The sequence below is a fragment of the Mustela nigripes genome, chromosome 2 (assembly GCF_022355385.1).
Source record: "Mustela nigripes isolate SB6536 chromosome 2, MUSNIG.SB6536, whole genome shotgun sequence".
In the NCBI taxonomy this organism is placed as follows: domain Eukaryota; kingdom Metazoa; phylum Chordata; class Mammalia; order Carnivora; family Mustelidae; genus Mustela; species Mustela nigripes.
The window spans coordinates 86,362,116-86,386,336 of NC_081558.1; the positions used below are offsets into that span (position 1 = coordinate 86,362,116).

A 24,221-nucleotide genomic window follows, 5' to 3' on the forward strand; every position below is an offset into this window, starting at 1 on the left:
CATTGTTCTCCTTGTCCTGGTCACCTTTGTTCAGCACGTGATCAGCCAGTACCCAGGCCCCCAATCATCATGTGCATAAAACATAATTTAATTTAGCAAGCCTGATATTGATGGACACTTGGGTAATCTTTAGTGTTTTGCTATTGCAATCAGTTCTCCAGTGAATAACTTTGTACATTTGTCACTATGCATATATATAGAGAAAGATATAGATACAGATCAGTTCCCAGAAGTGAGATTGTTGTGTCAAAGGGTAAATGTATCTGCAATTTTGAGAGATACTGTCAGATTGTTCTCTATGAGGTTGAACCAATTTGCCTTCCTGCCAGCAGTGTCTGAGAATGCTCACTTCCCCACAGCCTTGTCAACAACGTGGTTGTCAAACTTCTGGGTTTTTCCCAATATGATAGATAGAAATTCAGATCTCAGTAGTTTTTAGTTTGCATTTCTCTTACTATGGGATGTGGTGTTTTTCTTTTTATGTGCTTAATGGGCATCTGAATTTCCTTTTTTGTGATTCTCTTCCTGTTTGTGTCCATTTTAAAACTTGGATTATTGGATTTTTTTTAAATCAAATTTTAGGAGCTCTTCCCTTTTCATCTGTAATATGAGCTACAAATGTTTTCCCATCTTGTCTTTTGTCTTTTGACTTTACACAGCTTGTCTTTTGTCTTGCAGAAGACACCAAATTTATTATTTTTTATGTCACCAAATTTATTATTTTTACCTTTATGGTTTCCAGACTCTAAGTTAGTTAGAAAGGGCTTCCAGTTGGCTCATTAAAATTAAAATAATAAAGCTGTGTTCAGTGTGGGGAGTTGGACACAGGCATCTGTTTCTTCTGAAAAATCCCAGTGAAATGATACAAAAGGAATGATAGGAGGTAGGCATGGAGATAGATAGATGCTACACTCAGTTCTCATTGTTCATGGATTCTATATTTCCAAATCCTACTTGCTTAAATTTATTTGTAATCCCCAAATCTGTTCTCTTGTTGTTTTCACCATTACTTGCCGGCATATGCAGAGCGGCAAAAAATTTGAGTTGCCGACATTCTTGTTCCCGATTAAGGAGATGCTCTGCCTTTCTGGTTTAGCTTTCATACTATAAACAAGTGTCCTGTTTGCAGTCTACTTAGTGCCACACTTTTCACATTTTTGTGCCTTTCATTGTTGATTTTGCTATTTAAAGTGGCTCCAAGTCTCATGCTGAAGTGTTGTCTGGTATTTCTAGGCATAAGAAGGCTACAGTGTGCCTTACAGAGCAAAGACACGTGTTAGGTAAGTTTTATTCAGGCTTGAGTTCTAGCGCTTTGGGCTGTATGTTCAAAAGGTAGTGAATCAACAAAATATATTTTGAAAGGTGTCTTTAAACAAAAATGCACATAAAACAAGGTTCTGTATTGATCAGTTGATGAAGATGCTGTCAGCAGAGGCTCAAAGAAACCTAACCCTGTATTTCCCCTACAGCATTGGCTCCAAGTATTCAGTAATTCTTGTGGCAACATTATAGAACAGAATTCCCATGAATAATGAAAACTGACTGTAGGTAGGTAGCTAGCTAGCTAGCTAGATAGATAGGCAGGCAGGCAGATAGATAGACAGGTAAGGTATCCACAAGAACAAAAACATTAGAAGAGAAAGTAGAAAAGAGGAATGATTTCAACACAGTTTTAGAAAAGGAAAGTAAATAGCAGATGCTAATTGGCCTAGTAAAGTACAGGAAGCTATCACCTAACAGACAAGGAGCCATGTGAGAAAATGAGAAAAGCTCTGGTTTTCAAAGCAGAAATGACCATGGGACGGTGGGAAGTGAACTGCAAAGCTGACAACCGGGGCATTGGTTTAAAGTCCTTATGTATCGTGGTAAGAGTCCTAGCTCCCGTCTCTGCAGCTTTGGGGTCTTAAAAATAAGGCTGCAGAAAAGTTAAAAAGGTAACAAAAAGGCTGAAAGAGAAAGGAAATCTTTCAGAAGGAAAATAAAAAGAGTAAGAAAATGGGGAGGGGTAAAAACATGGGAATATCAGCCCTCCATTTTGACTTATAGAAGATCCAGAAAGAGAAAATGGAGAAAAGGAAAACTCTCAAGGGAAAATAAAAGAACACTTTTCAGAACTGAAGGACAAGAATCCTCAGATGGTGAGGTCATCAAGTGTATGACCCACCCCAAGGCACATTGTGAAATTCTGACACCTCATGGGGAAAAATATCCTAAAAGCTTACAAAGCTCATGAGGTTGTAAAGTATTAGCAATCAAAAAAGATATCTCCGTAGCAGTGCGGATCTCTAGAAGCCAGTGGAGAAGTACTTGAAAAATCTCAAAGGAAAAGTAGGTTTCAGCCCAGACTTCTGTACCCAAACTGTTAGTTAAGGGTGAGAACAACGACACTTTTATGAACGCGCAGGTTCAAGTGACTTACAGAGCATTTGTTTCCCGGGAAGCCATGGGAGCACGCACTATAGCAATATGTAGAGGAAACCAAGAAAAAGAAAACACCAGCCTGAGATAGCACTGGGAGAAGAACACAGCCATGGAAAGCAGCCAGACCAGGATTGGAGAAAGAGTGCACAGAGCTCCAGAAGTGATGTCTCTACTGGAGGAGGAAAACAAACAAACAAACAAACAACCAAAAAAACCCCCAGGACTAATGTATTTAGGCACATGGGATATTTATCAGTGGGCATAGAATAGAGGTGTTGGAGAATACAGAATAAATTAGTGATGGGTTCACATACAACCAGACATGTGAAGAAGAAAAAAAAATTGAGGACATGATTAACTCTATCATGTGAAAAAGAAGGCAGATCACAGTGCATTTCTTGACCCAGCATTGAGCAACATCTGCAAAGTTGTAATAACACAAACACTAACTTTTGATTTGATTAGAATTACTAGGACCATTTGGGGGCACTAAGAAAGAGGAAGTAAGAAATGTGTATGGGAATGTGAAGGCTTTATCTTCCGTGGTAGGAAACCAAAGGATATCTAAAATTGGTAAGTTAAGAAACAGTAGCATATGCATACCCAGCCAGTAAGTGTTGAGCATTAGTGTTTTGGCAGCAGGTTTTCAAAAGACATGACACACGTTTTTGCAGTTTTGTACCTTCACATGCCCTCTCCATGAAAGGCGAGGGCCCAACCGAGTGGCAGTCGAGAACAGGGGCAAACATTCCCAGTCACTGATTTTTCAGGCATGGAGACCATCCCAGTGCTGGTCCCGCACACACTTCTCAGATATGGGAAATTAAATTCCTCTCTCCATTTACACAGTTGTGTAGAAGGAGCCAAGTCTTTTCTTTGAAACTGCTTTTCTCCCAGATTGCTTCCACAGATTGAAACAGGAGAAAAGAGAAGAGCAAACTGACATTCGGGATACAAACTCTCTCACTGGACCAGTGTGTTACCTCCTAATTACTTCCCTGAATGGAGGATCTTTAAAAATGATCAAAAGACAAAGGCATTTCTTAAGAAACTCTACATGCTGTTGTCATGAGTTTTGGAGGGTAAGGGAAGGTTGTGTTGGATGTCTGTTTCCTTAGTTGATTTGCAACCACTGGAGAAATTATGGGGAACAAAGGGAAAAAAGAGCCATAAATACAAATGAATTCCTTTTACATGAGTTGAAAAACCACAGGACATGCTCCATTTTTTTTAGCACTCCAGGTGTGATCGGAGATTACGGATCCACACAGGAGAGTGGAGAGTTAATTAAAATTTGTGCTCCTACTTCCAGAAAGAAATGTCTTTCCGTTTGATAAGCAGGCTGTCTTTGGAGTGCTGTTTGTGCTTTTCTGTCCTCACTGGAGTGTCACAGAAAAGCAGATCAAAGGGAGCCTCCATCCAGTTAGGTTTTCTACCACCTTTCTGAGCTAATGGACTTGAAAGCCTCTTCCCCTGACTGCTTGGGGCTCATGTCATATGCTAGAAACGTCGTCTGCGTACGGTATTGATAATACGCGAAGGGGCTTTGATAGATGCTTACGGAAAACCATATTAACCACTCATTAAATCAGGACCACCCCAAACCGTCAGGGCGGGGGAGTCTGACAGAGGGTTGCCTCCTCACCCCTTACCATTTGTATTTTACTTTTCCCCTCTCCACGTGAAGGCCGGATTACTACCACTATTCTCGAAAGCAGGGTTCTGTTTTTGTTGTGCTTTCTCTTGTCCTCCGAGTCTTTGTGCTTCTGCACCCTCTGGCTGACATCCCTTACCCTGAAGGGAAAAACTGTTTGGGAGAAAACCTGCTGTCTTTCTCTTTAAGATAGTGACAAAACGAAATAAACATAGAGCAAAATAGAGGCAGCCCAGGCTCACCCCATGTTATCGGGCAGGTCAGGCTGCGGGGGGGGGGGGGGGGGGGGGGGGGGGGGGGCGGGGGGGGGGGGGGGGGGGGGGGCAGCCATTGTCTCGCTGCTCTGGGTGCCTGCGGAGAAAATCCAGCCGGGCCGCAGCCACTAATAAAAGGACTCCATTCTGCCACTCAGGGCTTTGTGAGGCGCCAAAGCTTGTCCTAGTTGCCATGGCTACTGTCTGATTGTGGCGGGTTTGTCACAGTGCTTGATAAAGTGGGAAGGTTATTCTTGATAGGCCCAAGTAATCATAACCTCGCAAAGCTTGAGAGTGTGGCTTTAACACTTTTTTCCTCCTGTCTTGAAATCGGGAATGCAGGGATGGGGGTTGGGTTGTCGGGGAGAAAGCAGCCCCAGCAGGTGGTGAGGGCCGGGCCAGCATGCAAGATACTGCCAGCTGGTGTGGATGGGAGTTCCTCTTGTGGCCAGGGGGCTGGGCAGAAAGGGGTGTCACTGGGGTCATCTGCCATCCCTGGGCCTGAGTGGGGGCTTCAGAGAAGGGGTCAGAATGGGGACCCTCCTGACCCATCCATCAAGTGATTATTCTTGTACCCCTCTCTCCTTCCCTCTTTTCCCTTTCTGCTCCTGCCTCTTTTATTAAGGGGCCTCCCTTTCCTCCCCCTCCTTCGCTTGCCCATCCTCCCCCTTTCCTCTCCCTTTCCTCACCCCAATTCCTTCACAGAACTGGGCCTTTCAGAGGCCTCTACGTTCCCTTCTCAAGTGGAGAAGGATGGGGAAGGTTAGCTCTGAGGTAACAGATGATTGGATATGGCCACAGAATTGGACTCTTCTGTCATCAGAAGAGACCCGAGTTAAGGGGCACTTGGGGGACGCAGTCGGTTGAATGTCCGTCCAGCTCTTGGTTCCAGCTTGGGTCGTGATCTCAGGATCATAAGGTGAAGCCCTGTGTCTGGCTCTGAGCTCCACTTGGAGTCTGCTTAAGACTCTCTCTCTCTCCTTCTGTCCTGCCCAGCCCCCTCCAAATAAATAAATAAATACATCTTTAAAAAGAGAGACCTAATTGATTACCCAGGCAGTACTTCTGTAACTTGTACATCAGAACTACTGAGAAGGTTCTTTCAAACAGAAAGAAGCCCCAGGTTTCAGATCTGGTAGGTCTCGACAGGGTCCCAAGACTCTGCATTTCTAACAAGGTCCCAGGTTGATGCCATTGTTGTTGCTTGGGGAACCACATTTTGAGAGCCACTGTCAGAGGACAAAGCTTATTTTTTATAGTTGAGGAAACAGTCTCCCAAAGGATCAATTACTTGCCAGGAGTTCAGGCAACTTGGTAGCTACGCTGGGATGGGTGCCCAGCAATAGGGGTTCAAAAGCCGTTTGAAGAGGGAAGATTCATCTGTCTTCCAGCCCCTTAGCCCAGAGCAACCAGATGAGCTCGTTCTGTTCCCAAAAAGCCTCCAGCAACACAGCCAGTCACCACCTGTGGTCCCGCTGTGAGCAGTGCCACTCCCAAGTGAAGCCACCTTCCTCGGTGCTCTGGGCCCAGTGGAATCTTCTGTTGTACATGCTGGGGTTCTCCCCCTAGAATGCCCCTTCCCCAGCTTCACCTGTCAAATATTTGCCCAGCCCTTGGGCCCCAGGAAGCCTGTGTTGATCACGTCTGGCATCCTTCCTTTTCTGCTGACCTTCGAAGCCTCGTGGCCCTGCCCGTGGGCCGTCTTGTATTCCCATCACTTGCCTGTCTGTGCTGTTGCCCCCTCCGGCTGTGAACACTAGCAGTGGAACTGTGCCTTCCTTCACCTTTGTCCCCACCACTCTGAAATGCTCGCTGACTAGCGGTGGTTAGAAGGAATCAGAACCTGTCTGAGATTTTCTGTAGTTCTGAAGCCAGCCTCATAGAGACGGGGAACCCACTGTAGACAGTGGGCAGGGCGGGGGCCACACCCCCAGCGTCTGCATGGAGCCCAGAGGGGGAAATGAGGCCTGCTGCAGTGAGAGAGCCGGACGTGGAACTAGGGGCAGTGGCCTCACAGCGCGGTGCTCTCTCGCAGGGGCAGGACTGAGTTTCTCAATTGAAAGGCGAGTCAGAGGGGCGCCTGGGTGGCTCAGTGGGTTGGGGCCTCTGCTTGCGGCTCGGGTCATTGATTCCAGGGTCCTGGGGTCGAGCCCCGCATCGGGCTGTCTGCTCAGTGGGGAGCCTGCTTCCTCCTCTCTCTCTCTCTGCCTGCCTCTGCCTACTTGTGATCTCTGTCTTTCAAATAAATAATTAAAAAAAAAAAAAAAAAAAGAAAGGCAAGTCAGAGGCCACTACACAGGTGCACACACTGATCTGAAATAGAACACAGGCAGCGCTCATCAGTCCATTCGTGTCAGGCTGTGTAACACAAGTGAAGCTCCCGTGTGTGTGTGTGTGTGTGCATGCGTGCACTCGTCTGTATTGCTGCCGTGGCTGGATGTGAACGACTTGATCATGAATGAAACGTGATCTAACTCCCAGGCACGCACTCCGGAATCCTCAGGTGTGTTGTTGTCTGCCCTGAATATGGCTCTGAGGCCAGGTGACTGTGCTTCTGCAGACACTCGCCGGAGGCTATCTGTCCACGCAAGAATAGAACCAAATTAACGCATTAATCCTCTGGCTCTAGTTCCCGCCCAAGTGGGGTCTGTGGGGCAGGACCTCCGGGCTGCCAGGCTCCCCGCCCTTTCCTGCCCCATCGCCTAGCTTCTGCTGGCTGATGGAACATCCCCCTGGGTCACCCAGGTGCTGACTTGGGGCAGCGGCAGCCCTCATGGTGGCCTTTCTTCCCCAGGGTGTCGAGGTGCAGACCGACTATGTGCCCCTGCTGAACTCCCTGGCGGCCTATGGCTGGCAGCTCACCTGTGTGCTACCAACTCCCGTGGTCAAGACTACCAGGTAACAACAACAGGCCTCGGCATCATCATCGTTATCACTCAGCACCAGCTCGGAGCTGTGCCCCTTGACGCATGTAACTTTTTTCGTCCTGTGACAACCTCTGAGGCTGGTGTGGTTACCAGACTCTCCAGCTGGGAAGTGACAGAGCTGGGATTTCAGATCCTTAACCCCCAACCCTCAGGGCATCCCCTGCCCCTCCTCCCACATGGGGATTCTTGGCCAGTGAACTGTGATTGCCAAGCATGTCAAAGGTGAGCCTCCTGGGTTGTGGGGGCCCAGGGCTCTCAGGTACAAAAGAAATCGAGCCCCTACTGCATGCCCTGTTCTGGCTTGGTTAGGTACCTTGCATGTAAAATTTCATTTAGTACTCAAAAAAAAAAAAAAAAAAAAGTCCTACAAGGTGAAGTCTTTTCACTGAACCCATTTTGCAGCTGAGGAAGTTATGGCCAGCGAGGTTGAAGGACTCACCCAAGATCAGGGCCCTGGTGGTTAGTCCCACAAAGAGCATGTAAAGACCTGCAGTCTTGGCCCTGGCTGGTGGCACCCCTTACAGTTTCACATTTAGGGGCATCTGTCCACCTTAGCTCAGCCCACCCTCCCTGGACCTCGTGGGCATGTCCCTGAAAGGCCTTTCATCTGTATTTGGGGTTATAAGCAGAGATATCATTCCCATTTTATAGATGAGAAAACTGAGGCTCAGAGATGCTCTGTCACATACCTGAAGCCACGCACCCAATAAGTTGCAGAACTGGGACTAGAACCTCAGTCTCCAGACGGAGTCTCCTGTCTCTTATGCCAGGCAGAGTGATGGCCGGCATGAGGCAAGGCTGGTGATCTGGGGGGACAACAGGGCCGTGCAGCCGCAGAGGCCAGACTCAGGGTGGAGAATGATGGGGGCAATCCGTGCCTTCCTTCCTGGGTCCCTCTAGGCAGCCGTCTGGGCTCTCAGCGTGTCTCCCTCCTGACACTGGACCACAGTGGGTCTGCACACTACCAGGCACCTGTTTGCAGCCACCTTTTGGCCCCAGGCCATTGGGAGCTTCCATGGTGCCTTACAACCAAGACTTCTGTGGGTACGGAATGATGGAAAGAACCAGGGTGGGGAAAAAAACCCTCGATTTGGGACATGCAGACTTGAACCCAGGTCCAGACCCCTCCATTTGCTAACTGTCCATCCTGGCCAAGTCCTATAGCTTCTCTGAATTAGTTTCCTTGTCTGTAAGACGGAAGAAAGCCTGCTCCACCACCCACTCCAAAGGACAGTAGTCACGATGAGAACTGGATTTGAATGAGAAGCTCCCGCTCGTTTTGAGCTCTCTAAATCCAGAGGGTACAGACAGGTGCCTCTGTGGCCCTCTCAGATCTCTACCTGCTCAGTAATCCCCCTTATCCTCCACTTCCCTGTGCTGCACACGCCTCCTCGCCTGCTCGGGGAACTGGGGAGGTTTGAGCTCGAATCCTCACTGTGAGAACTCAAGCCCACTCCTTAAATGAGCTTTCGTCTCCTGTCTTTACAGACAGGCTGTGGTCCCACTCTTTGGAGTGGGCTTACTCCAAGTGGGCTTACTCACTCCTCGGGGGTGAGGCTTCAATGAGCCGTGATGTGTGAAATCACCCAGCCCAGACCCAGCACAAAATATGTTCATTTTCTCCCCCTTTTCCTTCCGACATTCCATGCAGTGGCGCTTGCCTCAGCGGAGAAGACAGCGATCTCCCTCACAAATATTTCTGCCATCTTTAAAGGCTGCTCTGTGGGGGCCCAGAGGAAAGTGCACTCACTGTGCCAGAAAAATGAGCAGCGCTCCTTAGCACCCCTCTCCTGTGCCTGCAGGAGTGAGGCTGAATCAGGCCCATGGCCGCGCCCCTGTGCTCAGCCAGCCTTCCGTAGAGGCAGCTGGGAGGCTCACCACCTATCCTGGGCCAAGTTGACCTCTCCTTGGCTCCTTCCCAAACACAGAGTTGGAAGAAGCTTCTACCTCTTGAGATTCACGGAAGAAGCCAGTTTGTCATCATTTGGCCAAGATGCCAGCTGTTACCTCACATCGAGGGAAGGGGAGCCCCCAGCTATGAAGCTGACTTGGTAGAGATGCCCACAGAGCTTTTGTTGAGCCCCTTGCAGAGCCCCCTGGAAGCAAGGGCTGGGTGGATGGCCTGGGTTGGGACGAGTGCTTATTGACTGCTGACCTCTCCCTGTTTGGTGGCAGTTCTCCGTTCTGTCGGTGCTCGGGCTCAACAACCTTAGGGGTAGGCACGTGGGTGAGGTTTGGGGCTGGCCTGGGGTTAATGGCTCATTCTCACCTCTGTGTTCTAGGGACGGGAATGTATCCACCAAGCAAATTGTCTTTCTTCAGAGACCGTGTCTACCTCAGAAAATCAAGAAGAAGGAATCAAAGGTAAGCGACCTTGATGGCCTTTTTCAGTTTTCCTTGGCAGGGCTTCCTCTGCAGCTGGATTTTCTGTAACAGTTGAGTGGGCAGCTGGCTCCGACTTCCAAGGGCTCTCAGAGGAACATCTGAGCGCCTTGGCAAACGGGAGCACACCTGAGGCACACAAAAGAGACAGATGGGGGCGCTGGGCAGGGGATGTCTTGTCTGTCAGGTCAGAGAGCAGAGTAGAACCGTTCTGTTGGACACGCATGTAGACCAGATACTCCCACTAAACTAAAAATAGGAGCCTGAAGTCAGCTGCCTCCGGCTGGGGTGCTTGAGTTTGTGCCCAGGGCTCGAGTTTGTGCCCAGCTTCTCTGTATCTTAATCCCATGACGAGCTCTGGCTGCAGCCTGTTGGATCCCTCAGGACATCAGAAGTGCGGTGATCTTGGCAGAGAGAGGCCCTGCCAGAGCTCCTTGGCGTGCCCCAACCCCGTGTCACTCTCAGTGACAGTGGCTGGTGTGGACACACAGTCCGCAGCAGAGTCCTCAGGCCCCGCTGTCTTGGGGGTTGCTGGGGGCCTTCATCCCCTCCCTGGACAGCACATGACCAAGCCTGGAAAACAACAGCTGTGCTAAGAGACTGTGGCCATTCTGAGATATTTTCCCCATGTTCCCAGAAATCAAATCCAAGCCCTTCCTTGCGTCAGATGATTTTGATGCTTCTTACCCCACACTTCGCAGCCGGTGGGTGATTCTCCTGTGGGTGATCGGCCATTTGCTCGGGAAGAGATGAGGGAGTCGGGGACTTGCAAGAGCCCAAGTTAGGTGTCACCTGAAGTCCGCCTGAGCCAACTTTGTTGGCCAGCGCAATGCTCTCTGGCAGGGCCTGACAGACCTGCTCTGCTCCTCATGCTTGGCCCCCTCCTGTGCTCCCCTCATAGTTCCTCATGTTCTCTGGACATGGAGCCTGGACAGGGGCGACAAGCAAGTGAACAGATTGCAGCAGCCCCTCGCCAGCCGGCAAACCCACGGGGTTGGTGGGGGGGCTCCTGGGAGGAACGCCAAGGAGAAGGCGACCTGAAGCCAGATGGTGTAGAATGCAGAGGAAGGTCTCTCTCTCAGCTCCAAGACGCTAATGTGACAGGTGACAGCAGCAGAGGGCCAGAAGGCAACCGCTGAAGTCACCATTAACCACCAGGAGCAGTCAGCCGCCGGCTGGAAGATGGATCTTCCTTAGACCACCGTTAGCTACCGCTCGGCCCCAGGCTCCTGGGGACTGTGTGCATTCACGGTGACATTCAACAACAGCACAAGCCAGGCTGCCATCAGACGCCAAAACACGCCAACTCAGCCTTTAAGAGAAGGAGGCGGTGCTGCCTTTTCCCACCAGCCCTTCCGGGTTGGAATGTGGGCGGTTCCCAAAGGAGAGCCCTGGGGTTTAATTTCTGTATGAAGTCTGTGTGGCTCACGGAGGGAGACAAGCAGATTTTAGAGGGAGCATTTTTAAAGCTGCCGTGAGGAGGTGGACCAACTTCCCTGAGGGAAAAGCGAGAGGATGGAGTCATCTATTTTCTGATCAGTAGACTCTTCCAACCACAATCAGCTGTGCTGAAGTGGGTGGCTGCTTTCACTCTTGAAGTCCCTCCTTACCTCCTGCTCATTCATGGGATTGGTTTCTGTGGAGCACAGGTTTTTTGTGTGACCTGGAGAGGTCACCTCACTCACTAGTGGAGTCCGGACGTGGGGTACGGCGGGGGGACTTCACAGCCAGATGGCTTGTCTCGCTCTCACGGTCCCAGCCAGTGGCTCTGCTGCTGACTCAGGTTGGCAACCTGCTCCGGCGAGCTGTGGGTACCCCAGTGACCATGGCAATAACTCCATCAAGTCCTCACCATGCCTGGGTCCCCCAAGCACTGACGTTCTTGACCACCCTCTGCCTCTTGAAGCCCCTTTTTGTCTGGGCTCTGGCCCTGCACTGCCCTGGTCTTCCAGCAGGTGGTTCAGACCCAGCCCCATTTCTCTCTCTCTCTCTCTCTTTCTGGTCTCTTTCTTAGAAAATCTCATTCATCCCCAGAAAGAGAAATCTGACCCTTTTAGGTGATGACTCCCACACTCGCATTTTCAGTACTTGTTTCTGCCCTTTGACCCAGCACCACGGACCCAATTACTACCCAGCATCTCAAGGGGGACTTGTGACCTGGCCAGCCCCACCCCCACCTGGAACAAGGGCACTGCCTCCATCCAGAGACATCCACCCACCCAGGGCTCATCCTTGACTCCCCAACACTGGCCATGGTCACTCTATCCTCAAGACATGTCTGTTTTAGATCCTAGGAACTTGAATCCCTCTGCTTCTCCCCACCATTCTGGGCCTCAACAACTCTAATCCTCTGGTAACAGGTCTCCCCTTCAAATATGTCCTCTACTAGGAGCTAAGGGAACCTCTTACAGAAGCACACGGAATCCTGTCCCCCCACGGCTTTAAATGTTCCTAAAGCATTGTGTAATTCTTAAGATAAAGACAGGAATCTGCATGAGATCCATAGGGCCATGTGTGGTCTGGCTCTTCTGCCACAGTCCCCATCTTCTGCATTCCAGCTACTGTGGCCTATAGGCTCTTCTGTGTCCCTTCTTGCCACAGGGCCTTTGCTCTGGCTGTTCCCTCTGCCTCAGACTCTCTCCTCCTTTGTATGTATAAGTAATGAAATGTGTGAGCCCAGGACATTCATGTTCTGTCTGGATTGAAATCTAAGGAAAGGGACAACAAGGCTGGCACACCAAGGACAGCATTTTGAGGCCTCTCTTAATCAGCGAAGTGGAGAAAATTCTCCCGTCAAGACTTTTCAGCATTTGAAAGAAACTTCTTTGTGAGTGGGGCTTTCAAAGCAAGTAATTAAACTCCATCCGAGGTAATAGATGATTTCTCCCACACCCAAGTCTTCCTTCCAGCTACACTCCTTGAAGTGGGGGCAGGTAACAGACAGTTTTTAAAATGTGGGAATTAAATCCATTAGCCCTTGCTGACATGAAACTCTGGACCCACACTGCTGTCAAGTAAAGAACTTTTTTCTTTTGCACACTTCTTTCTGACATGGATGACTAGTGGAAATCTTTCTGAGTGTGGACGCCAGCGACACAGCCAAGTGCCACAGACCCACTGACTGGGGAAGGCCCTGGCGTTGGAGTGGGCTGCTTAATTTGTTCAGAAGCCCTCCCTGGTATTGCTCCAGATATGGCATCCCTCCTCCTGGCTGGGCTGCCAGCTTTTAAGAGTATGGATGTTCCGGGCACCTGGGTGGCTCAGAGGGTTAAGCCTCTGCCTTCAGCTCAGGTTATGGTCCCTGGGTCCTGGGATCCAGTCCCACGTCAGGCTCTGTGCTCAAGGGGAGCCTGCTTCTTTCTCTCCCTCTGCCTGCCATTTCCTCCCTTTGTGCTCTCTCTCTCTGTCAAATAAATAAATAAAATCTTAAAAAAAAAAAAAAAAAAGTGTGGGCGTTCCAGACCTCCCCAAAGAGCTGTCACCGTCCCGGGGGTGGCTGTGTCCCTGCTTCTCCTCATCTTGCTTTCTGAGACGGTGCCTTGTTGAGCCTTGGGATCTGGAACAATCGTGTTGTTAAAACCTCTGACTGTCCTCTGCTCAAAGGAGCAGAAGGGAGTGGTGAAGGGGGTAGGTGTGAAGATGGGAGGGAGACAAGGAAGTCCTTCCATGAGGGGCAGAGTTGGGGCTGCAGGAAGACAGGGGGTGTCTTTGTCTTAGCTCAGCGCTGCCTAGACTGGGGCCCGTGGACTAGCAAGATGGGCCTTACCTGGGAGTTTGTTAAAAATGCAAAGTCTCCTTCCCCTTCTAAGGTTGTTACTGAGTCCAAAACTGTGGGATGGGTGAGTGTTCTGTTTCAGGAGTCCTCTGGATGGTTGTGATGCCCATTCAAGTCTGCGGGCCGGTGTCTCAATTATCTTACCTGTGCACTGCCATTCAAATTTTATCATTTTCTTTTTAAAAATAGGCCTGTCAGGGAGGCTTTGGTGTAGATCTTTTTTTAAATAAGCCAAACCACAGTATCTTTAATGGCAGTTAAATCTGTATTTCCATTAGCTGACTATTTGGCCTAATGAGCCAAGCACCTGACCCAGCAGATGCCACTTGACATCAGACAGTCTGAAAGGGGAGGCACCTGTGTGTGAGGCTGAGCGGTTTCAAAGGGGCGTGGCCTCGCCCTCTGTTTCCTCTCCTCCTTGCCCCTAGGGCGAGAGCCTAAAGCCTTTCTTCCACCAAGAATGAGGTTGTAGGGAACCAGAGACACCTGGATCTGAGTTCCAACAGGCTGTTTTCTAGCTGTGTGACTTCGGGCAAGTTACTCAACCTCCCTGAAGCTCTACGCACTCATCTATCCAATCGTACTAACCATGACTAGTGAGAATACTTCTTTGGAGATTCAGGGCCATGGGAGACCTTGTCACAGTGTGAGAGACATGGTTGGCACCTTAGTATGTGTTCACTCCTTCGCAGGTGGGTACCTGCTGGCAGTCTGCCTTTATACTTTGGAACATTTCGCTTTTCAGATGTTCCTGGGTTTGGGCTCCTGCTGCTTCTCTGCTTCAGGAGAATGCCTCCACAAGAGACTGGAGAAGAAGGGAGAGTTGAGTCAGGGCCTCCTCGGAACTCGGCTGTAGCACCCATGACAGCTGTGGTGGGATGGGGGCCCCCCAGGCAGCAGGGGGACTGAGTGATGGCGCCATGGCCCAAATAAAGTCACAGAAGACTGTAGTCCTAGAAGGCATTTGGTTTGATGGATTACCCTGTGGTGACCAAGATGGACAGAATACGTTGGCTGGGATTGTGTCCACCAGCTCAGTGCTCACAGCCCCAAATCCTCTGCCCTGTAGTCCCTGGAGAAAGTGGCTGGTGTGTTCTCCTGGTGGCTTATATCAAATCAACAAACTGTGATCTTCTATAGGAAACTAGGTATGGCTGGGCTTCCAGAGGACACATGGAAGTTCTGCTTCATTAGCAAGAGCTGACCCTGAGAGAAGAGCTGGGTTTGCATTACAAAATAAGAGTCCTCAGGGCACCTGGGTGGCTCATTCCTTAAGTGTCTGCTCTCTGCTCGGGGCCTGGGATCAAGCCCCACATGGGCCTCTCTGCTTGGCAGGAAGCCTGCTTCACCCTCTCCCACTCTCCCTGCTTGTGTTCCCTATCTCGCTGTCCCTGTCAAATAAATAAATAAATAAAACCTTTAAAAAGAAAATAAGAGTCTAGGATAACATCTGGCAGAGGTAAAATCTCCAGTGGTTCTACACCGCCCAAGGGCAGGGGGCGCTGTCTGCGTCCACCACCGTATGACCGGACCCCGGAGGTGCAGCTCCGCCCTGGGGGCAGACACCTAGTTGAGAGATGAGGAATTTGAGACTTGGAGAGATTAATGACTTGCCCAAGGACCGACAGCTAACTTCCCTCTGGGGTAGTCTGAGCTTCCTCCACCCAAGCCCTGAGCTCCAACAACAGGATCCCTGTGCTGGCAAGGCGAGGCCTCAGATACCTCAGCAGAGGCTGCCAGGCTGGCATCTGGAGGCCACATGCCATCCATGCAGGACACTGACTTTGGACCTCAGCACCACTGCTGTCCCCAACAGCAACGTCTATGGTGCGTGGGCACATGATCATGGGGCCTCTTCGAGCCCAGTCTCACCTCATAGTTTCAAGGTGACCCGTTCTTGCCCAGCTCCATTACTGACTGGACAACCTTATTCTCTCTGAGCCTCTCTTGACTTCCCTGTCAGTGGAGAAATGCTTAGTTGCAGGGAAGCTCCCCAGGGAGCAGCCTCTGAAAGATTTGGGTGGAAGAAAGTTTTAGGGAGAGTGCCCCCGGGAACACCTGTGGGGAAAGAAGGGCACAGGAGTGGGCAGGGGGAGAAGCTGGGCTGTGAGGCAGTCACAGCAGTGGCTGTATTAGCCAGCCCCCGTGGGAACCCAGGAGCTGGGATGGCCTTTTCAGTTGGCCCCAGGTTCTGTGCCCTTCTAACTCTGGTGATCTGGTAAGAGAATGCAGGCCCGTGCTTGGTAAGCCCACAGCCCACTCAGAATGGAAGCACGTACCCAGAGCCCTGGCTCCTAGGACGGGCAGGCCCCACGTCTCTTCTCCCATCCTGTTTCTCCAAGTGATAGGATGTCAGGATCTCCTTTCCCAGAGCCAACTGAAAGACATACCCCTCGTCCCCAGAGACTCCTGAACTGCACATCTGAAACACAGCTCATGGAAGGCATCAGGCAGGCTCTTAACAGCAGGTGTGGTGTGTTTGGGCCATGATTCCAGTTTGGCACTGGTAATGCTCTGCTCCAGGAACACTGGGAATGGTGTGTCTTGCCCTAGGAAGTGACGGCGGTGGGAAGGCAAGCAGACAATCAGGTGAAGCTCTGGGTTCTCGGAGCCTGTGTTTATTTATTCCCATCCTCTCTGGTTTCTAGTTCCAGTGGCGGTTCTCCCGAGAAGACATGCACAGCAGGCAGATGAGGAAATCCAAAGGTAAACTGAGTGCCAGAGACAAGCGACAAGCAGAAGAAAACGAGAAGAACTTAGAAGACCAGTTTTCCAAAGCCGGAGACGTGGGAAACTGTGTGCCAGGCCCGCATCAGGATGACGAGGCCTCTGAGGAGATCAAAGTCCCCATCCAGGAGGTCACAGAAGGAAAGCAGCATCCTGACTCGCTCTGCGTGGAGGGTGGAGCTGTGCAAAATGGTCCAGCCGGGCCCTGCAGGGCCCCCACAGGGGGCTGCACTGGGCACTCCCATTCTGGGGAGGATGCCAGGGAGGGAGATGCCGGGGAAGTGGCCGCAGAGCCTTCCTCGGAGGATGGCAACTGATCTAGAGCATTGGTGTTGAAAGCCTGATGAGCCGGCAGACCCGAGGCTCTGTGCCAGCATCCGGGTTGGGGGCCGGTTTGCCCCAGTGTCCCGTGTTACCCTTTGGCTTGGCCTGACCTCTTCTTGTGAGCTCACCCGGGCCCTCCGAGGGCTTGGGTCCCTGACTGTGTTGGTCTCCGCACATCCGTTAGAAATGTGTCGTAATGCCCCAGTGTTAGAATGCAAGAGGTCAAGTTATTTCTTCTCCGTTTCCCAGTCCCACAGGAGGGACTGGACCAGCCAGTGCCTGTGTCCACCCCCAGGGCCTCCAGGGAGTATTTGAGTCAAGTCCATCGTTGGCTACAAATCAAGGCTCTCTGTGGTTCATACCACCGCCCCCTTGCTGGGGCACCGTCCATCCCCTGCTGTTCTCTGCAGCTGCTTGGTGATGTGACAATGCCTGGAGGCCATCAGGTGCCCTAGTATCTCCACCCCACAGACCCTGCTGCTTTGGTGGAGAAAATGACAGTGGGGAGGGGAGGTGCCGCACCTCCCAGCTTTTCTCCAAGTATTCCCATAGATACTGGTAATCTGGAAATGAAGAGGTAATTCTGTGTGTGCCCCTCCTCTTGCAGAATGTCTGAGAAAGTATTCTGTATTAGTATTAATGCCAAAAACTTTTTTAAGGGTTTTGTACTCAGCACATCATACGAACACATGTTCCTTCCAACATTTCAGGGCAACCCGGCCAGTTGGGAGCCCTTGTTATGTGCTATTTTAATCAGTGTATCATTGGCCGAGTTGTTTCCATGTATGCTATCACGTGTTTATATTGTCCAGAAAGTATTGTTCAGGCTTTAAGTAGATGCAACTGGCAAACTGTGGAGAGAGAATGCCGATTGTCTTGACCCGAACAACCGCCTGTCTCTTCTCTTTCTTGTTTAGTTACTTAAAGCAATAAATCATCTATGAGTTTAGTGCATTGTAAGTACTGAGTATTGTGTCACAGTGAAAAGTCCTAGCCTGACGTCCAAAGGCTCAGTAAGTTGCTGACTCCTGGCAGCATGATGATTTTGGAGAAGAAAATGAAGTTCCTGTGGAAAACAGCAGAAGCAGTGAAACACACTGTGCTTTCCTGTCATTTATAGAAAGAAGATGGAAAGTGGGATTCAGGTGTCACCCTGCTAAGGCAGGGCACAGCCACCTCCCATGGCCCGGGGTGGTAGAGACAAATACCGTTAAAAAACAAGAAGCCCTATATCAGTTTCTTTGCATGTTTTCAGACTTTTTTTTTTTTCCAAAAAGATTTATTTTAGAGAGGGGGAGAGAGTGCATGCACACTCAACTGGGGGCAGGGGCAGAGAGCGAGAAAGAGAAAATCCCAAGCAGACTCCCCACTGAGGGTGGAGCTGGATGACAGGTCCATCCCAGGATCCAAGAGATCATGATCTGAGCCAAAATTCACCACTCTGGTGCTTAACCGACTGAGCCACCCGAGTGCCCGTTACCAGACTTTTAAGTAAATTATTTCATGAAGCAAATCTCTTCCTTGTAAGTTTTGCTAAAATAAACACATTTGCACTGTATTTTTATAAGGCAGTACTGAAAACCCTTGTGAGCTGCATTGTACAATTGTTTTTCTCTGGATTTTTCAGCGAACTTCCCCCACCCAGCCCCAGAGCGTCCCTAAAAAGATTGAAGGCTCTGATCAAAGAGAAAACAACTATTTAAAATTAACATTTTCCACAGTTATACTCAAGAATATTTATATAGCATTGATTTAAAAAATTATCTCTTTGGGTATATCTTAGAGGATCATGGCTTTTTAAAAATATGCTAGTTAGCAGAGCCTGGGGCAAAAACACTGCTCATCTCTCACGACTTTGGAAAGCAGTTGGTCCCAGGCCACACCCTTCACGTGGATGGCCTACATCACTCAGATGTGGGTACATTTTTCAATAATTCAGTAACATTTATGCTGGCTGGCTACCTATGTTCTGGAGAAAAAAAATTAAAGGTGATTGTAGCTAATTTGTATTCCTCAGGGAGTTTGGCCCTAGCACCAGGCTGACAAGTAATTCCTGAAGGTCTTGCCCCCCGCCTCCCCCCGCTTCTCCACACCTTGCTGTTTATCTGGCAAAATATCGGTCTCCCTGAGGCGGTTCTCAAACTGGCTGGCCTTAGAATTGCCGGGAGAGCTTTAAACATTCCTGCTACCTAGGTTCCATCTGGAGAGTGGCCCAGGCACCAGATTCTAAGCCCCCTGGGATTCCAGGTACAGCCAAGGGTGACAGCCACTGGCCACAGGGTGGCCGTGAGTTGAATCACAGCTTGTTCCTTGTGAAATGTAATGCTTTCTACAAAAGGTAAGTAACCAAGGCCCTAACAATCCCAACATCCTCATGTGCATTTCAAGCGGCTGCATTCCTGAAGGAAATTGTACTCTCCTATGATGGCTGATAGGGTCAAAGGCCATACATAGTTTGCGCTGACAAGGCCCCATGACCAGAAGATGTAGAAGCTTGTAGTGTTTGGCTCCAGGAGGCTTGTGCACGTGGCAGTCAGTCTTCGGGCTGTACCTGTCACAGAACGTCTGGAAGGAATGGAGTGTTCCGGGTGTGATCAGGTGATTTACGTGCGGACCTAAGTGACTTTGATGCCCCTGCTGCCACCACCATGCAGCTTGATGGGGCATTCCAGGGAGTCAGAGGTAGTGCCATCAGGGGAGGCTAAGTCGAGCCTCACGGGAGGGACGGAGCGACTGCCATGGAGGGTTCTGGTCATTTTCTGGCCCAGTCGTTACCTATGGAAAGAGGTTTTTAGAGAGAAAGGAAAAAAAAAAAAAAAACCTCCGCCAGGAACAAAAGCAGTTCTTCTGAAGCTGTGGCTGAATTCTGAGTCTTTGGCTAGGAAACTATTTCCAAGACCTTGCCACCTCGAGCGGGGCTCAGGGCAGGGGTGTGGGTGGGAGGAAATCTTATTCTGCTTCACGAGACGCAGGCATAGTGCTCTCAAGGGCACCTGGGCACAAGGTTGGAGAACTGACACATGGAAAGCCTGAGGACACCCATGTTCAGGAAGCAGTAAGCCTGTTTGACATGGGGCCCCGTGCAGTAGAAAAGCCCAGTTGGGCTTTGGAATCAGCTTGTTAGGATGCTAACCTGCACATGCCATCTCAAATTCATTTTGTCACATCTCCAAGTACCCGTGTCCCCATGTGTGAAAGGAAGCTGACACCAACTCATCAGGATTTTGGATGCAAACGATGTATGCAAAGGGCTTGGTGTGAGGGGCAGGTAATCAGAATGCCAGCAGGTAACACACGTGGCAGAAGCAGTCAGAGTTCAGCCCAGTGCCCACTGGCTCCTCTACTTCTGGCCCCTCTAGCAGTCTGGGGCCCCGTGACTGGGTTCTGGCCAACAGGACCTGAGCAGATGGGACGCAGGCCACTTCTGGGCCTGATCTTTCCAAAGCACCCCATGCTACCTCTGCCTTCTCTTCCCCAACATCCTTGGCAGAGTTCAAGACAGACCATGACATGAGGATACAATAAAATGAGCTACAAGCTTAACCACTGAGAATGTTACCTGTTACAGAAGCAGAGCATAGCCATCCTAACAGAAATACTTTAACGATTTTATAATAAGTTATAGAATACTTATATACAATGTTTATAAAATCTTAATGTATTTGTGTTTTTAAGATTTTATTTTGAGAGAGTGAGAATGAGTCAGGGGGAAGGGCAGGGGCAGAAGGAGAGAGAGAACCTCTCTCTGCCCCTGAACGCAGACTGCCCCCTGAACGCAGAGCCCAGTGCAGGAATCCACCACACCCCCAAGATCACGACCAGAGCCAAAATCAAGAGTCCCGACACTGAACCGACTGCGCCCCCTGGGGCATCCCTATTCGTTAGTGGTTTATAAGCAAGAATACAGCCAACGTTAGTCCAGTCCTTGTCTGCATTTTTCCAAATCTCCAAACTGATTATACTTCACTGGAGTTATGCTTGATGGGACCAGTGTCAAGAAAACACAAGGATGAGATGTTCTAATTCATTTCTTATGGGGCACATTTTATCAGTACTCTGAACATATTAATCACGGCCGGTTGGAAACCACAAGACAACTTTCAGGCACAGCTCTTGGACTAGCAGTGCTCATTATTAGGAGGGTCCTGTTGACCAAAACTCATCACTCAGGCAACCTAGTTCAGTCGCTTGGGGTCTCACTGACCCTGGGGGATGGGTGTGGTCTGGGGTCTGGGCTCCCAGCACAAGCAGGCCAAGAGTAGCACTTGGGAATAAAGACTGACTCGTAAACCTGGGGGTGGGGTTGTGAGGAGGGGAGGAGAAAGGGGGATTGCATGTTGGCAACACCTTTGAGGGGGCCCAGCATTGATCCCCCGGCTGTCCCAGCAGTTCCCGTCTCCAAGAGCCCTGTCAGAGGGGCAGAAGCCACGACACGAGTGGGGCCCAGGGGGCCCTGGTGACAAGCACTCCACCTGCTCATCAAACCTCCAAGACCAGTGACACAGCCTCCTGGCAGAGTTGGGCTCTCCTGGACCTGGTCCCCAGAGTTTGGCACCAAGAAGTACGTGGACAGTAGATCTAAGGACAAGAGCCAACAAGCCTTTGGCTGGGATTTCCGTGGTGACTAGGGGCAGAAATGGAGGCAAAGCGAATGTGTATCACAGGTTCCTGTTGGGTGTGATCGTGTCTGTGGCCAGTTAGTTAAGAGAACTCCCTCTGGTCTGCTCTCCGAACCCAGTAGTTGCTTGCTGCCCCAGCCCCGGCCAGGCAGTGGGCTGTGCCATTTCCCTGTGCGTTTCTCCAGACAGGAGGAATAATATGGGCCTCCACACACATCCGTTGTTTTTAACTCCTACACCACCATGTCAGGTGCTGGGAAGACTGCAGTGAACGAGCCAGACCCAGTCCTGGCTCCCTCGGGGCCCACAGCACACGATAGGTCACTTCATCAGGTGCTGTCACCGGGGAGCCGCGTGGAGAAGGGCCGAATGTGGGGAAAGCCTGGGCAGGCAGAGGGAACCTGCTCAGGGAAGGCTTACAGAACGACCAGCCATTGAGGGAGCAGTCAACTGGGGGCAGTGTGCCTTGCAGCTCCGAGCATGGACTTGGACCACCCTGCCTGGCTAGAATTCTGACTCACCAGCGTGTGTGACCTTGGGCTAGTTACTAAACCCTTCTGTGCCTGGGTCACCTCATTTGTAAAATGGAGATAAAAGGTGTGAGAAAGGAACATATGCTAAGTGCTTCGAGAACCTGTGGGGAGTAGCAGCGAGAAGACTGAGACGGATGGGCCAGAGTCTGAGGCCAGCTGAGCCTCACGAACCATGGGTCAGGAGTCTGGTTCTTTTGGGAGGAGTGATGGGGGGCTGTGGGTCACTTTGAAGTAGGGAAATGACATTAAATTTGTCTTTTTAAAAGATCTTCCTGGCTGTTGGAGAAAAGCGTGTAAGGGTTCTAGAGAGGGTACAGAGCTGTGAGGCCACTGTTCTGGTCCAGGAGGCGGTGTGGATGGTTTGCACCTCAGTGAGCAGGAGAGCCGGGGACAGCTTTGAGAGTCATTTGGGAGCACAGACTGACTGGATTCTGCAACTGACTGGAGAGTGAGGGAGTACTGGAGCGACCGGCCATACCAGAGACTGGTTTAAGTACCGACCGTTTTCGAAGTTATTTCCTCAGAATAATAAATATTTCAGGGGCGCCTGGGTGGCTCGGTGGATTGAAGCCTCTGCCTTCGGCTCAGGTCATGATCTCAGGGTCCTGGGATCGAGCCCCGCATCGGGCTCTCTGCTCAGCAGGGAGCCTGCTTCCCTTCCTCCCTCTCTCTGTCTGCCTCTCTGCCTGCTTGTGATCTCTGTCAAATAAATAAAATCTTAAAAAAATATATATTTCAGTGAGACTGTCATTGTTTAAAAACTTTCCTAGAACCCCTCTCACAGATTAGTTTTAAGGATTTGAATGACTATTCTACAAAGTTACTAAAATGTAAGTTTTGATAGTTTCCTTAAGACCCAAAGAATATGTCTTTAATTTTTGGAGGGAGAGAGTTGTTTGCAAACAGACGCAGCTGGTGGGGAGCTACCACAGGTAAGGCGTGTGGCTGTCTGACTGCAACTCCACGTCCTCGGTCAGAAGGACAGAGCCCAAGTTTTGTCCCAGAAATTTTTTTATGGTGATGCTGACCGTCACAGTCATGGCTGTCTGCTGTGGGGACTGTGTCTTAGAAATGGAGTGAAGAGGAGGGGGTACCTGGGTGGTGCAGTTGGTTGAATGACCAACCCTTGGTTTCAGCTCAGCTCATGACCTCAGAGTCATGAGATTGAGCCTCACGACAGGCTCTGTCCTCAGGGGGGAGTCTGCTGCTCTCTCTCCCTCTCCATCTGTCCCTTCCCCACTTGTACACACCCCCTACTCAAATAAATAAATAAATCTTTAAAAAAAGAAATGGAGTAAAGGGATTTACCTTTTAAAAAGGTAAGACCATTTAAAAACATGGATCCTGGGGCGCCTGGGTGGCTCAGTGGGCTAAAGCCTCTGCCTTCGGCTCAGGTCATGATCTCAGGGTCCTGGGATCGAGCCCCACATCGGGCTCTCTGCTTCCTCTCTGTTTCCTCCTCTTTCTGCCTGCCTTTCTGCCTACTTGTGCTTTCTGTCAAATAAATAAATAAAATCTTTAAAAAAATAAAATAAAAATAAAAACATGGATCCCACATTGGTTGGTAAAAGAAAGTAAGCTTCCCACTCTGTAATGAATGCAGTCTTTGGTAATAAATCCTTCTGTACTTAAATGTGCTGCTCACTAGTCATTTAGTTCAGTATGGCTTTGTATTTTTCTGCTGCCACTAAATAATATAAAGGCTTAATGAAGGTAAGAAACAGATTTCACTTACCGGGGTGAGTATTTAAAAAGCTTCCTGTAATGAGGCTCTGTTTGTGAACCTTGCTGGGTACCTCCGCTCTTGCTGACTCTTCAACAAAAAGAACAAGAAAATCATCCTGAAAGGAAGGACAACTGGCAAGCCTGCCAGTTTCTGGATCCATGAAATGCCTAAATTACTAACTACAGAAAACTCTGACTTCTCACAAAGCCAGGGAGCTATCAATTTAGCCGCTGTCTCAGTCCAGCCCACCTTAAGCCCCAATAGGCAAATGTTGTCAGTTTTCTTTCTTATTAATGGTGAATCCACCTTTTCTCCTGAGCCCCAGCTCCAGAATTTAATCAGCACTGTGGTGCACAAGTCCTCTACATCAAACCAAACTTTTCCCTTGCTTCAGTCCAAGGCAGTTTCCTCTTCTTTTGTCAACACTGGAGGTGCAAGCAACAGCCACCGCAACAGTGAATCAAAGACCTGAAGACAGCTAAGACCCTCCTTAGAGGGTCTCATCTCTCATCAGAATGGCCAACCTCAACTACCCACCGGACCCCCGATCTCTAAGGCCCGTTTTTTTCCATCAGGAAATTGCAGAATGGTCATGCTGAAAGGGATGGTAAGTTGCATAGTCCCACTTAACAGATCAGGAGAGCAGGGCATGGAGTGATGGTGAGTCGTGCAGGGTCCAAGTTGTAGAACAGGGAGGGATGATTCAGGTCTTTCTGTACCTGGAACCCTGTTCTCTCCAGCCTACCACACAGCCAACTAAACTTGCCTCATTCTTTATTTCTTCTCTCTAGGCTCCTACAGTCCCTAAAAACAGAGAGGCTAGTTGGATTTTTAAAAAATCTCACTAACTGGAATGCTCTGGTAATGGGGTGATCTGGT

The 24,221-nt window shown here is 49.9% G+C and overlaps 1 protein-coding gene across 2 annotated transcripts in view; it reads left to right on the forward strand.

Moving 5' to 3' along the window:
- RFTN1 (raftlin, lipid raft linker 1) overlaps positions 1 to 17,413 on the forward strand; it is a 193,053-nt gene extending 175,640 nt beyond the window's left edge. For both annotated transcript variants that reach the window (XM_059390878.1, XM_059390877.1), the window contains exons 8-10: positions 7,124 to 7,227; positions 9,539 to 9,620; positions 16,062 to 17,413. In XM_059390878.1, coding sequence (XP_059246861.1) covers positions 7,124 to 7,227; positions 9,539 to 9,620; positions 16,062 to 16,457 — 582 coding nt within the window. In that variant the 3' untranslated portion in view covers positions 16,458 to 17,413. The remainder of the gene's footprint in view (positions 1 to 7,123; positions 7,228 to 9,538; positions 9,621 to 16,061) is intronic.
- The last annotated feature ends 6,808 nt before the right edge of the window (positions 17,414 to 24,221 follow it).